This window comes from Jaculus jaculus, chromosome 18, assembly GCF_020740685.1.
Source record: "Jaculus jaculus isolate mJacJac1 chromosome 18, mJacJac1.mat.Y.cur, whole genome shotgun sequence".
NCBI classification, from domain to species: Eukaryota; Metazoa; Chordata; class Mammalia; order Rodentia; family Dipodidae; genus Jaculus; species Jaculus jaculus.
This window is the reverse complement of record NC_059119.1, coordinates 572317-588377: the sequence shown is the minus strand read 5'-3', so window position 1 is coordinate 588377 and position 16061 is coordinate 572317. Positions and strand designations below refer to the sequence as shown.

The window sequence follows — 16061 nt, the reverse complement described above, 5'->3', positions numbered from 1 at the left end:
CATATGCCACTTTGTGTACTGGCTTCATGTGGGTACTAGAGAATCAAACCCAAGCCGTCTGACTTCCAAGCAAGTGCCTTTAACTACTGAGCCATCTACCCAGCCCAGCTTCTTCTTATTTACAGAATGTCCCTAATCTATAATGCCACCTCTGATACCATGTCACATTTATTTGACAGGTGGCACCTTATGGCTGTTAGAAATTCTTTGACTTTCTTTGCTTTAGTGATATAGATAATTTGGGAATACTGATTAGATACTACTGTGTGAGAATTTGTTAGACTCATGATGAGGGTTGGAATCGGGGGGAGAAACTTCACAGAGCCTAATTGTTAATTGCTTTACCTAAAATTAGTGAATCATACTATAAACATTCAATGTAACACCTGACCTTGCTCACATGAATAACATAGCATTTGTCAGATTTTGTAATTTTTATTTTATTTTTATTCATTTAATGATTTGAGAAAGAGGGAGAAAATGAGCACACTAGGGCCTCCAGCCACTGAAAATGAAATCCAGACACATATGTTACATTATGCATATGGACTACAGGGTTCTGGGGGATTGAACCTGGTTCCTTTGGCTTTGCAGGCAAGCACTTTAACCACTAAGCCATTTTTCTTGCCCCAAAGTCACTTTTCCTGTTTCCGTTTTCCAAATGACCACTACTTAGCAAGATATTACCTTTCTTTTCCATCTATGAATTTATTCAGTCATTATTCATAGTAATATGGACACATAAATTACTTTTATCTTTCACATTACTATCGAAAAAACCAGTAGGATTTTTGTTTGGTTTCATCTTCAGAATCAATTCTCTCCAGTTCTCATTAATATTTAAAATATTTTGATATTCTAAATCTCAATATTCTTTTGAATATTTTAGCATATGAGCCCAGTAATTATATATTTTGCAAAAATAAAAACTGGAAAATATATGGAGAGTATGAAACATGAACACATTACTTTATGCTCTGTTTAATAAAATGTCTTTTATTTATTTGTCTTTTTTTTCAGGTAAGGTAGTCTCTTTGTAGCCCAGGCTGATCTTGAAATAACTTTGTAGTGCAGGCTGGCTTTGAGCTCATGGAACCAAAATATAAATAAAAAATGGTACAATCTGGCATTTCTTTTATGCTGTTAAATAAATAAATATTTTTAAAAATATATTTATTTATTTATTTGAGAGTGACAGACAGATAGAGAAAGAGGGAGATAAAGAGAGAGAATGGGCATGCCAGGGCCTCCAGCCACTGCAAATGAATTCCAGACGTGTGTGCCCCCTTGTGCATCTGGCTAACATGGGTCCTTGGGAGTCGAGCCTCGAACCAGGGTTCTTAGGCTTCACAGGCAAGTGCTTAACCGCTAAGCCATCTCTCCAGCCCTAAATATTTTAAATATATACCTTCCATGGTTGCAAGAGTTATTAAATATGATTTTAAATTTGTGGATTGCTTATAAATTTTAACATGGTGAGTGATATTTTATAATCTTAAAAGTAACTAATTAGTGTCCAGAGAGATGGCTCAGCAGTTAAGGCGCTTTCCTGCAAAGCCTAAAGACCCACGTTTGTTTTCCTGGCACCCACATAAGGCAGGTGCACAAAGTGGCACTTGGAGATTGTTTGCAGTTGCTAGAGGCTATTGCATGCAAATTCTCTCTCTCTCTTTCCCTTTCTCATGCTCTAACTCACTCAACTAAATAAAATATCTTTAAAAGTATCTAATTTATATCAATATAATACATGTATTAGCCAAGCATATATGTTCGTTAAGTTTGCTTATTCTCTTGAAGATCTCAAAATCACACAATTCTAAAATATCATAAATAATTTTCACAATGTAATAAATGATATAATAGAAAGATCCCTGTTTAAAGTGTTTAATCTTATTTAAGCTAAGCAGAGTTTTATGAACATGAAATGCTATAGATTTTTATGGAAAAAATTTGTTTTTGCTGTTTATTTTTTGTAGTTTTATTTATATAGAACAATGTGCATTCTCAAAAATTGAACATTAAAAATTAATAAATTTCTTATTTGCTGAATAAATAATTGCAAATACATGTTACATATTCTAGCTATAATTAATAATTTCAAGTCAGAATGTAAAAGGTTATATAGAGAATACATGTAGATATTCTCCATATTACCATATGGTTCTCCATATGGTTATGTAGAGTCTACAGTATTTATGAAATAATTATATGATTATTTATACCATTAAATAAATAATAATATAGGGTAAATCAAGAAAATAAAGTGACATAAGAGAATTTACAATTTTATCATGTTTCAATATTAAGATAATAGTTAAATTAGATTTTTATTTTACAATGGTGATTGTCTAAAAGAATAATGTAAGATAATTTATTGTGTATGCTATTAACCCTTCATAATATTTCATCTTGTAGGCCAAAATAGCATAAAAAGAATTATATAAAATGTCTTTGCATCTATACATAACAAAGTGAATGGACATCATGTTAAGCAGTATATATCACCACACAACTGAAGCTGAACTCTTTGATTGGGAGACTGAGTAGGGCCAGCCTTGTAATCCATACTTTCTGATGAACCACTGCAGAGCAGGCATAGGATTATGTACTTAGTGAAATCTCTTTTAAAAATAGCAAGGTGATGTCATCCTAATTACGTTGAGACATGGCATTATAGATTATTTCCCTGTGTGATTACGGGATTAGCTCCTTTTTGAGGTTTAAGTAAGATGTTTGAAATTCCAACAATATGTATGTGTACCAGATTTCTATTGACTTTCTTTAAACTGATGGTGTAGAGTGAAGATTATTCTCTGGACAGTCAATAGGATTTCCAAATTTCCAGCTAAAGGAGAAAAGTCTGTATGTTAATGAAACACCTCCTGAAAGCCCCTCTATTCTACTGTAAGATAGGCACAGAAACAGGTGCTCAGAATGAAGGAGGAGCACAGCAGGGAGGAAACAGGAATTGAGGTCACCCATACTATGATCATGCTGTGAGCCATGTATGCAGGTAAAATCTCAGTGTTACTTCTTCCAAAGACTAATGTGGTAGGTAGATAGGATTATAACAAGTAAGTGCCTACTAAGGGGTTAGTTAATTATGATTTTCTAAATGAGAAAATAGCCTTAGAAATGAAAAATATCTTACTCAAAGATCACATATCTTTTATATATAAAAGGTCCAATTCTAGCCTCCATCCTAGGTTCTTCTAGGTTAAACCTCAAACATATACCACATTTAGAGAATGCCATAAGCAGGAGTCCAAGTTGGAATACCATGAGTTGATTGATGAGATCTGATGAGAGCTGCTTATCATTTAATCTATGAGTCTATATTGTATTGATGACAGATCCAAGTTGATAGAAAATACATATTTTTTTGTCAAGTTCAACTCTGGTTGATAGCTAAAAATATCCCATGTTTTTCCTAAATGATTACTTAGGTGGCTTGCCTCCATGGCCCAAAACGCTACTGTGGACTACAGAAATCTTTTAGTGCATTACTAGATATTTGAAACAATTTATTGGGGGCTGGAGAGATGGCATAGTGGTTAAGGCATTTGCCTGCAAAGGCAAAGGACCCCAATTCGATTCCCCAGGACCCACATAATCCAAATGCACAAGGGGGGGTATGGGTCTGGAGTTTGTTTGTAGTGGCTAGAGACCCTGGTGCACCCATTCTCTCTCTCCCTCTCTCTGCCTCTTTCTCTCTTTCTCCCTCAAATAGATAAAAAAAAATTTAAAAATGTTTTAAAAAACGATTTATTAATATTATTATTTTAGTTATTTATTTGAGGAAGAGATAGGAATCAAACACATTAGGGCCTCCTGACACATTAAACATATCACTCTGTACACCTACTGGGGAATCAAAGATGGGCCATTAGGCTTTGCAAGAAAGTACCTTAAACTGTTAAACCATATCTTCCAGTCTGAAATAATTATCAATAAAAGAATATTCTAGTTAAAATTTCCAGATCTACACTGTCATGTTGATCCTTATTGACTATATTTAAAAGAATATGTTAACACTCACAGTTCTGTCATTTCTAGAAGGAAAGAAGCTCCTTACTGCAAGAGTTGGCAGAGAATATTTTGCATGTTATATTCTTAAATCAGTTCTACAATTGATTCAAAATATTGCCAAAATGTAAACATGATATTACAAAATTACTGGTATACACATGTTCTCATGCTTATATTAAGAAATAAAAATTTCTTTTTACTTTACTCAAGATAAGGCTCAGGCTCTTGCATGGAGTAACTGCTCATATGTAACTTTCACTAAAGAGCCCCCAAGATTTCTCAAAAGTAGGAGTCTTTGCATTCATGATTACATTGTGAATCAAGGGTGCTGATCATGATAATATACCTTTACTCACATTAGAAACTAATGAGATTTGAACTCAGAATGAAATGATAATATTAAGAGGAAGAGTCCTTTTATTACAAGATGAAACTCAGTATCAGCAAAAGACACTGAGAATTTCAGTCAAAAAAAAAAAAACAGAAAGTGTTGATGATGAAACTATGATGAGTATTTTGTTTTCAATAAAAGGAGTGACCAACTGCACTCACGGGTACAGATATTTGAATGAGTATGGAGAAGTGGCCATTGCATTTTTTGAAATTTATTTATTTATGAGAATGAGGGAGAGAGAGAGAGGCCTTTAGCCACTACATACAAACTCCAGATGCACACACCACCTTGTGCATCTGGTTTATGTGGGTACTAGGGCATGAACCCTAGGTCCTTAGGATTCACAGGAAAGCACCTTAACCACTGAGCTCCAGCATATTGCAAATTTTAATCTGATCATTATAGCTGAGTTCAAGAAGTAAAGAAAAGAAAGGAGCAATGTAAAAACAATGCAGTTTGAATTATAGAAAAGAAATGCAAAAGAGAGTTGTCTCAAAGCTATTATAAGCAGTTTGTATTGGTTGCTAATAATAATTGGTGTGACCTTTTGTAGAGTGAGAGATAGTTTTGTGAGTGTTTCATATAACTGGAAACACACTTTATGATCCTGAGAAAGAAGAATTGTTATAACAATATACTTTAACAGATAAAACTGGAGTTCATTATAGAATCTCCTGGAATATTGAGAAAATATGGCACTTACATTTTCAAAATAAAATATTCATGAATGCTTTCAAAAAATAAAAACAAACTGTTTTCCTTAACTTGTGACTCAATGGATGAGTAATGTATAAGAAGTGTACCATGTGATTCATTTGTAGAAAGGGACTCTTTCTTTCTTAATCAATAATGTCACCATTATTAATCACACTGACCTGATGACTAAAAATTTATATTTAACATTCTGCCTCACAAGATGTTAATTATCATAATAATCTATAATTACTATGAAATAGATTAAGGCATGATCAATTGGTAAGATTGTTATTTAGTATAATCTTGAAATTTTAGTGTAGAAGAATAATTTTTTCATAGAATTAAGTGTTTTGAAGTTGAAACCATCATTTCTCTGTCTCTCACTCTTACTTTCCTTATCCTCTTTACCTCTACATACTAGTCCCTTTCTTTTTAATTCCCCCCCTTACATAATTTTACACCTTAAACATTGAGTATATTACTCACTTTCTCCTGTTCTAGATATATTGTATGGCTGTTTTTATTTAGAAATTATGCAGCATACATAAACCTATATTTCATACAAAAGGCTAAATACTGACAATCAGATGAAAAATAATGATTTGGTATTGCTGTTCAGTTAACAAAACATAGAATATTTGGTATATAATTGACAATTCTAAAATTGATGGCCCATGTTTCTTACAATCTTAATGTAAACATAAGGCACTCATTTATGGGATTTTTATAATTCCATAAACCAGCTTCTTTTGTATCACATATTTGTGGAGGACTATATCCTGTCCTATAAGAAGGTAGTTTTCCCTTGAAGTCAGCATGGCTCTTGGTAACTTGACATACCTGAGCTTCCATTTTAAGTAAGTCAGACCTTCTTACTTGGAGGTAGAAATCACATAGGTTAATATTTGCAAAACGATGCCTACTGAGAAAAGCATAAATTATGATTTAGTTTTCTAGTACAAGTGGTATTTATAAGATTTTAAATATTTTTTAAATAAAAACCACTGAGTAGTTACTGTTGCTAAAGAAAAGATTCAGGTGACTAAGACCATAGCAGTAAAGAAATTAAATGCCATTCCCTGGGGCCTGGAACTTGGTAGGTGAATGTACAATTCTAACTAATGGAATTCAGAGACCCAAAAGCCACTGTCTATAATCATGCTACACCTATGCTGAGAGACAGAACAATTGCTCTGAAGCTCATGGGCCAGCTAACCTGGAGACTACAGCAGTAAGCATTGAAAGACTGCTTCAAACAAGGTGGAAGGCAAGGAGCTGACCTCCTCACATGTGTCCACACTAACACACATGAACACACATACATCATTCACACATTCAAAATCAGCATGATCATCCCTTCCTCAGAGTTTACAATCCAGCTTTCTTGATATCGCAGAGTTGTCTTTCTATATTATTTGTCAATAGACTTTTACTTTGGTCCTTGTATATTTTATCTGTTAAATTCCTTTTTGCAAAGAACATTCTAGAATTATAGCCAATATACTGGCAACATAAAATTAATACTATCCAGGTGGTCAGTGTGATATCTTATTACCTGAGACAGCACAAATTGATGTGCATTATTAGAGAAGAGAGTTGAAACAAGTGTGGCCATCCTCTCCTCAACATGATTAAATATATGATTTCATCACAATCGTCAACTTCAAGTACATAGTAGATGGTGTAGGATTTTGCCCATTTGTTCATCTCATAATTTGGTTCATTTTGATATTTGGTCATTCTTAACATGGCTGGAAAAACTGTCATAACTAAATAAGGCTGTCTTTTCAAGATTTATCCTCATTAAAGACAGAAATACTTCTGAGAAAAACATTTTTTACAAAACATGTTTGGAGAATATATATATAATAGAAATATAAACTGTGTTTATAATATTTCACAGGGAGTTTGCAGTTTTGCCTTATCAATTAGAAAATGCATCAAACTTATGCAGTAATATTTCAAATTAAATGTCATTCAATGCCATGTCTATTCCCTGAGGTCTTTTCTGTTGTTAGTGACCTAATTGTGTTATTTTGAGAAGGGGAAAATTGCAAGGTGGTATAGCTGGTATCAGATTCTACCCATATTGAATATTGAAACTCCCTTGCATCTGTTTTGTGTCTCATGGAATTTAAGCAACAATATATGAATCATATCCTAGCCTTGTATATAAACATAGGGACCTCAGTGCTGACCACCTGTTACAATGAATTGGCATATTTCAAAGGCTAGATAACAAAGCCCTATAGTTTTACTCTAGCATTATTCTTTGTGTTTTTCTGTGCCAAACACCTGGTAGGCTCCTGCTTTTACAAAGAGACAGAGGGGCCCATCTTCAAGTGAGACATACTATTCCCCTTAGAGACAGATAAAATGACATTTCCTCACATATGGTCTGCAGCAGGTATCTTAGTTGAATATTTAATCATGACAAGTAGCCAAAGATAAGTGCAAGTTGATTGAATCAACTTCAGACATAGCATAGCTAACACTTTAAAGGCATAGAGCAAAAAAAGAGAGAGATTGTCTTCAGATAACAAGAAATTTGGCACACATCAGTATAAAGTATGCATTTGGAAAAGATATTTTGTATCATTGCAAATGTGTGAATGCAACTGAGAACTATTTTTTCCCATTAGAAGCACATTGGATCTTATGGCTTATAATTTCAAATATGCATGCTATATAACACTTACACTTTACATAAATGTTTATGCTAAGGGCAATCGTTTGACTTTTCTGAATAAATAATCAAAAATAAATTGGTTTGATTGTATTATTTTTTTGAAAATAAGACAAACATAAGTCTATAGCTAAAATCTCAACATTATGAGCTTGGTTTGAGAAACATAAGAATTTTCTTAATGTTTTCTATGATTTTTCTCAGTGATCCACTAGCCACACCATAAAAATTTCAAATATCAAAACTTTACCATTAAAACTTTTATTATGCTCATATTTAATGGCTACTACTTGAGATATTTTCACCTACATTTTCTTTCAAAGTACTACTCTGCTTATCACAATATTTAACCCAGCCTCGAAAAAATTCTCATTTGAAGCGGTGTCAATGGGAGAAGGAAATGTTTTATAATATCTCCAGAGATTATTGTTCTCAAAATTATTTATATATTACCTTTTGTAAAACATGATTTTTCAATCTTATTCTTTTTTTGACATTAAACATTCTTTTATCAGAAAAAGCCAGGTTTACTTATCCCCACAAATCTTTATGAAAGTCACTAAGGTAGAGGGAACTGCCTGGAAGTAAGAGGAAAGTGGCAATGACGAAGTGTTCTGAAATAGTTAACTGTTCAGAAAACCCGAATACTATGGTACTATGAACTCAAGGCAATTACACAATCTGAAAACATCAGCTTTCTAAGTAATTGTGGGAGAAAAACCTAAAAGCAGAAAATCAAACCTTGTATGTGTGTATGTGGAGCACATTTCTATTGAAGATACTCCAAATACATACATAAAAAGATCCCCATAGTTTCTGATTTGGCAGATCATGAGTAAGGCCCCAGGAACCTTCATTTTAACCAACAGTCCAGATATTTCTGTGCAAGTCTCTGGACAGTTTTTTTTTTTAACTTTCTATTGACAGCTTCCATAAGTAGAGACAATAAACCATGATAATTTCCATCCATCACCCCATCTCCCTCCCAAATGTACCCTTCACTGAACCCCTTCTTCTTTGTAGTCTCTCTTTTATTTTGACATCATTTTTCTTCTCACATAAAGAAGGTCTTCTATAGGTGGTATCAGGCACTGTGAGGCCATTTGGTGTCTGGAAGAGTGCACTGTAAGCACTCCTCCCCTTCCTTGGGCTCTGGCATTCTTTTGGCCACCTCTTCCGCAATGGACCCTGAGCCATGGAGGGCATGACAGAGATGCTTCAGAGCTGAGCACTCCTCTGTCACTTCCTCTCAGCACTACAATGACTTTTGAGTCACCTCAGTGGTTACTGTCCTCTGAAAAGAGAAGCTTCTCTAACCAAAAGTGAGAGTAGCATTAACATATGGGCGTAATCATAAACATAAAAAAGTTCTGAGAGGGCAGTTTGGTGGGTATTATATATATAACTCCATACAACAGAAGTCACTTCTTCCCCCTTATGATCTCCCAGCCATAGGCTTTTGACTAGGTTTTCAGTCCCAAGCATGTATTCCCTCCCATGGAGCAGGCCTCCAGTCCAATCAGAGAACAGTTGACTTCTCCCATAAAAGATATGCCACCATTGCACTTTTTGGCCTAGGTGGCCAATCTTAAGGCTTGCAATGTCCACTGCTATTTATCACTGTTGATGGCTTCCCTCGCCCATAGGCCTGCGTGCAGTGTAGTTCTTTCCAGCATTCTGACAGCTAGTTAACAGGGAGGAGGCTTCCAGCTCAGCTCCACCTTGATTTCTCAGTGACCCATGTATCAGCCAGCAAACACTTCCTGAATCAAAAGCTTCATGAACTACCCTCTCTGGAATCAGATGCCATTGTTCTTCCTGGAGTTTACAATCGGGGCCCCATCTCCACACCAACAGACAGCAGCGCGCACGCCTCTCTCAGCCGCGGTCATTTCCTCCTGTCACCGCGGAGGCTCTCAATCTTATTCTTAACAGCTTAGTAACATCTTATTCTTAACATCTAAGTAAAATATACTATAAGAATTTTTATAATATTGTTTCTCACACAATTTTGAGTATATATGCTTCTGAATTTATGATGCTATGGTAGAGATAAGAAAACTATGATGTAAACTTACATTGTTTTTTTAAATTTATATTTATTAGGTTACAAAAGGAGAGAAAGAGAGAGAATGAATGGGCATACCAGGGCCTTTAGCTACTGCAAAGGCACTCCAGATGCAGGTGCCACTTTTTGTATTTGACTTTATACCTTGTGAGATTTATATATGAGTGTTGAACTTCAGGTCCCTCAGTCTAAACAAGTACTCTACCGCTGATCCATATCCACAGCCCTATATCATGGTATTTAAAACATTCCTCTTTGCATCCCATGATAGATGAGCATATTACCTAGGTCTTTCTTTATACTCATCAATCTGAGTAGTAAATATGTCACAAACTTAAGCCAAGCTAGAAAAATTATTGGAATCAATCCTAAGTGTCCTTCGCTAGAGATTTTGTAAAGAAATTCTGTTTTGTTTTGTTTTTGTTTTGAGAGAAGCAGAGGTTTAGGGTATAAGAACTTGCAATAACATTATCCAGTGCTTACAGGCAAGCCAAATATACAGATGAATCCATTACAAGGCAACACATAAATTAAGACATCTCACGAAATGCTCCTACACTTTTCTAAAAATTAAAAGATATTTAAGTCAATCTTTATTATATTCTATGAACTAGATGTGCATTAAATTTCTGTCCAAAAAGTCATGTGTGCTTTTGTGGCATTCATAATTGCAAATTCTCTTCCTCACCTTTCCCCAGCACATCCATTTTGTCTGTGAAGAACTATTGACAAAGAGATAATGAATACATGAGAATTGTATTATCACGTTCACCTAACTTTGCACTTTTATACCATCTAGATTCAACACTTAATGCTAAACATCTGAAATTGTTTATGATGTCCTCAGCCTTGATAAATAAACACACATGATGGCTTACTAAGTCCAGTAACAAAGGAATCAAGAATGCCAATATCATCAAACTTTTCTATTCCCAGAACAAGCTTAGGTGGCAGTTTGTAATTGTATGGATACTTCACAGTTCTGCTTGATTCTTAATATTAATGAGATATTTAATAGTCTTTCTGCTGCAGTCATTATTTTATTTATTTGAGAGAAAGAGGGAGGGAGGGAGAGAGGGAGAGAGAGAGAGAGAGAGAGAGAGAGAGAGAGAGAGAATGAATACTCCAGGGCCTCTGCCACTGTAAATGTATTCCAGACACATGTGCCACCTCATGCATCTGGCTTATGTGGGTACTGGGTAATCAAGCCTGGATCCTTATGCTTCACAAGCAAGCACTTTACCTGCTGAGCCATCCCTCCAGCCCTGCAAGTCATTATCAAAATGTTAACACATTAGGTGAGGTACAAGGGGGAGAGTGATAGGAGATTTTCCCACATCAGTGAGGTTAAAGATAAGAAAAAAATATGTATTTTTTTCTGTTTTCCAAATGTTGGTCCCATCAGTTTTAAAAGTTTTTCAAAAAGGCAACTGTGAGCAGAATTTCTAAAAACAAGCATGGAAAACTAATACAGAGATATGACACTTGGGATGTAGCTCAGTTGGTAGGGTGTTTGCCTAGCTTGTAAGAGGCCCTGGGTGACAGGGACAGGAGAATCATATGTTAAGGACATCCTCAGTCACATCGTCATTTCCTATCATATATGGGATACATGAAACCCTGTTTCAAAAAAAATGTTGACAGTCATCCATCTACTCTGGTGATATGTAAAGAGTAATTTGAGAAGATAAAGCATTATTCCTTGGATTAAATTCATATTTCTACTTCACAAATAATGAAGAAGGTTTACAAGCAGTTTATTAGAATGTGCTCAAAAGTGTCCTGAAATACAGAGGAAAACACCTGACTTTGAGCATAATCAGTAAATAGAAGTTATGCTATGAGAACACGAGAGGTAGTTGTCTTGCAAGCTCTATGTACTGTGAAAACTAATTATTCTTCCTTGTTTCATGTATGTGATTATGCCATGAAACATGAGCCAAGGAGAAAATCTTCCTTCTCTTTTCTAGACAAGGCTGTCCCTGTCCAGGGCATAGTTATCAATGGTTCACATGGTAACACAACCATGTTTGTAACACAACAAACCTGGCCCCCAAGTGAATAAGTATAGGCAGACAGGAGAAACTAAGCAAAAATCAATTCCTTAGGAGAACCTTATGTATTATTTCACCCCCCCCCAAAAAGAACTGAGGAGAATTTTACATGGATAATTATCATGATTGCTTAAAAATGAATGTTCATAGAGTTTTTAGATTTATTCATCCACAGCTACTTAAAAAAAATGAAGCCTAAATTCAAAAATATCCTATTTCTGCTCTGCTCATAGTTATTGTCTTTACATTTGTAAAACTAAAGTGGGGAGGTCATATAGATTAAAAACAGATAATAGATAGTGTGAGTTAAAATATGTGACTGCATTCATACAAGTTGATTTTTATAACAGGAGACAGAAAACAGTACTGAAAGAAAACACTCAAATGGAGGTTTCTGTAGGATCTTTATATTTTACAAAAGGTCTAATTTTTGTTCTAAATACTGCATTTCTTCTGACACAATCCAAATTTATTCATTTGCAATTAAAGTTGTTCATCTCTGTTTTCCTATTGTGTTTTCCTTTGTTGTGGGATTTAAAGCACATTTAAAAATTACTCATTTTTGCAACCTGGAGCAATGAAAATTGAGGTATGTGACAGTGTTCAAGTTGAGCACGTCTGCGGTGACTTGCTTCAAGTATCTCATGACCTACTTATCATCTTAAAGAAAGTGATGGTAAAATCTTGTTTATAATTCCAAGTGGTTTCTCTCTTTTTCTGTTTTAATGCTGATAAGTAGTATGCTATAAGATGAGGGAAGGAATGTGAACAGGGAATGAAGAACTGGAAGAATGGTGCACACTGAAAGAGATGCCCGAGGCACAAGCCACGAAGATAAGAGACAGTGGGAGCCAAAAAAATGAGAGGCCAGAGGAAGGTGGACCTAGAGGAGGAAAGGATAAAAGAAAGCACAGGAACAGGTCAGGAACCTTGGTAGAATAAAATCAAACTAAGTAATAAGAGAACCAGGGACACCAGTGCTCTCAAGAAAAGATTTAATGTACATAATCTAATGTTTACCACATTGCAAAAAATATTTTTAAAAATCCTTATTGAATCCTTATACATGGTGAGGGTGCTGGGTAGATGGCTTAGCAGTTAAGGCACATGCCTGCAAAGCCTAAGGACCCAGGTTTGATTCTCCAGGTCCTTCATAAGCCAGATATCTGCACATGGTGGCACTTGTGTCTGGAGTTCATTTGCAGTGGATGGAAACCCTGATATGCTATTCTTACCCTTTCTCTCTCTCTTTCTCTTTGACTCTAATAAATAAATAAAAATAAAATCTTTTTTATATTTTTTATTTGTTTATTTACTTGACAGAAAAAGAGGGATAGAGAGGGACAGAGAGAGAGAGAGAAAGAAAGAGAATGGGCACACCAGGGTCTCCAGCCACTGCAGATGAATTCCAGATGCCATGTGCCCCCTTGTGCATCTGGCTTATGTGGGTTCTTTGGGAATCAAACTTAGGTCCTTTGGCTTTGCATGCAAACACCTTAACCACTAAGCCATCCCTCCAGCCCAATAAAATCTTATAAAATAAATAAAATAAAAAGATGCATTTTAAGGCACAAGCCAAAAATTCAGTTTAAGTTTCTATTTTGATTTCCTCTGCACAGTTACCATCCAAGCTTCTTGTCTTCGAAATTCATTGAGTATTCTCACACAGCTCTTGGCTTCCTTCCTCTAAAGAAGAAAAGGTCTCACAGTAATATATGAAAGGAAAGTTCATACTAACATAAGGAAATGCTAAAAATTGAGTGTTTGGTATATGTACACACTACAAAATTAGATAAACTATTAAATACAGGGAGGATATAGAATATAATTTTCAGTGTAACCATTTTCAGATAACTTAATTTATATCAGAAACATATCATTTTAAAACTGTATCCTTTTGATAGTCTACCTAATAATTTATTGGGTAGGGCTCCTTTGTTTGGAAGAGAAGGTAAAGAAGCTCAAATAAGCTTATGCAACACTAATATTTTGACACTTCTTCAGAGATGGCTGAATCCAGGATGCAAATAACCTCCAGAGCAACGTGTTTTCTGTGATCCCTTTTGTTAGTGTCCTAATATATTGGCATTTGTTAGAATCTATGCATGCAGGTAAATATCAAGCTCTTAGGGTTACAATTATCAAGGAAGGAAGATCTTTCCTTTCCAAATGTATGTCTTGGACTTCAGGGATAAGACAGGGTAATTCAGCTTGAATCCATGACTGCCACAAAAGAACAAATGAAATGGCAACCCGGGGTAAAGTCAATTTGGCAGAAATTCAACAATATGTGCCTGCCATCCTGGCATATACACATCTGTTTCTACTAGGTGGTTTCACCTTCTCCCATAATAGGGGACAAGAAGCAAGCCTTCTTTCTACAGCTTGATGCTTGCCTGGGTTACCAAGGTGCTGGGCAGGACTGGCTCGCAGGGACAGTACACGCAGGTGCATGTGGAATTTATGGATGATACAAGCCGCTCCATCATCCGCAATGTGAAAGGCCCTATGCATGAAGGGGATGTGCTCACCCTTTTGGAGTCAGAGAGAGAGGCTCAGAGATTGTGCTGAATATGTTGTGTCCTGGATCCACCATTTGGCCCTCAAGATGACCTGCAATGTCAAAATAAAGCGTTTGTATTGTTAAAAAAAAAAATTGAAATTAAAACAAAGCACACTCCTGGTTCACATAGCCTGAAGGGATTTCTTGGCCACATGAAAAAACAGGTTTATGGGGTGTGAAAAATTATGAATTTTCTTAAAAAATAATAGTACTTCTTTTTTCTTGTGTATATGCAAATATGTACTCAGTACCCTGATTGCTTATGAGTTAATTTCCCCGTATGCACTGTAAAATTTATGTAAACTAAAGTAAATGGAAAAAAAATTTGTTTTAGTGAGTGTAAGATTTGAATTTCCTTTTACTTTACCCAGGTCAAAAAATGTTTATGACCCTTGACTTTATTAAGCTCAGCCTCATACATTAGTTTATCAAAAATCTTAAGATGATGGCAAATGTCTAAGCTGATAGGAGAGAGAAAGAAATTTTAATTTTTTTTTTAACAATACAAACACTTTATTTGACATTGCAGGTCATCTTGAGGGCCAAATGGTGGATCCAGGACACAACATATTCTGCACAATCTCCGAGCCTCTCTCTCTGATTCCAAAAGGGTGAGCACATCCCCTTCACGCATAGGGCCTTTCACATTGCGGATGATGGAGCGGCTTGTGTCATCCATAAATTCCACACACACCTGCGTGTACTGTCCCTGCGAGCCGGTCCTGCCCAGCACCTTGGTAACCCAGGCAAGCTTGATGGGCTGCACGCGACTTGTGTCCATGATGGCGGAGCGGCAGGGTGCTGCAGCGATCTGGCAGAAAAAAAGCTCTTTAATTTTTTTTTTTATTAACAACTTCCATGATTATAAAAAATGCCCCATAGTGATACCCGCTGTCCCCCCCCCACTTACCCCTTTGAAATTCCACTCTCCATCATATCCTCTCTCCATCTCTCTTTTACTTTTGATGTCTTGATCTTTTCCTCCTCTTATGATGGTCTTATGCAGGTAGTATCAGGCACTGTGAGGCCATGGGTATCCAGGCCATTTTGTGTCTGAAGGGGGCATGTTGTATGGAATCCTGCCCTTCCTTTGGCTCTTACATTCTTTGGCTCTTACATTCTTTCCACCTCCTCTTCCGCATTAGACCCTGAGCCTTGGAAGGTGTGATAAAGATATTGCAGGACTGAGCACTGCAGTCATTTCTTTCCATCACCATGATACCTTCTGAGTCATCTCAAGGTCACTGCCATCTGAAAGGAGAAGATTCTCATCCAAAAGTGAGAGTATCATTAATATAAGGGTGTGAACATTAACAGAAGTGCTTACAGGGAAGTTTGATAAGCATAGTATATACATTTGGCCAGACAACAGCTGAAGTTACACCCCTAGGGCTCATGACTACCCCTGCTTTAAGTTTTCAGTATCAGAAATGTATTCACTTCCCATGGAGCAGGCCTCCAGCCCAAAGAGGGCTGTTGGTTTCCCCCATAACAGACGTGCCACTATTGCACCCATTGGCTCACTTGGCCTGGCTGGCCAATTATAAGGTTTGCAGTGTCCACTGATGAGT

General features: G+C 36.0%; 3 protein-coding genes across 7 annotated transcripts in view; 1 reads left to right on the top strand and 2 right to left on the bottom strand.

The window, feature by feature from the left end:
• The window catches only part of LOC101616741 (protein FAM136A-like), a 152105-nt gene extending 137692 nt beyond the window's left edge, over nt 1–14413 (bottom strand). The window contains exons 1-3 of the mRNA XM_045137750.1: nt 14333–14413; nt 13551–13613; nt 10562–10595 (exon numbers count right to left, since the gene is read on the bottom strand). Of these exons, the coding sequence (XP_044993685.1) occupies nt 10562–10595; nt 13551–13613; nt 14333–14413 (178 nt within the window). The remainder of the gene's footprint in view (nt 1–10561; nt 10596–13550; nt 13614–14332) is intronic.
• Pcdh15 (protocadherin related 15) overlaps nt 1–16061 on the top strand; it is a 1075820-nt gene that overhangs the window by 527151 nt on the left and 532608 nt on the right. The gene's annotated exons all lie outside the window — the stretch shown is intronic.
• Nucleotides 14985–15271, bottom strand: LOC101616121 (40S ribosomal protein S28-like). The gene has a single exon (XM_045137144.1). It carries the CDS (start codon nt 15269–15271, stop codon nt 14987–14989), a length of 285 nt encoding a protein of 94 aa, XP_044993079.1. The 3' UTR covers nt 14985–14986.

Bases quoted from the DNA above. Each gene is read 5' to 3' on its own strand.
- LOC101616121 (XM_045137144.1), bottom strand. From the start codon at position 15,271: ATGGACACAAGTCGCGTGCAGCCCATCAAGCTTGCCTGGGTTACCAAG.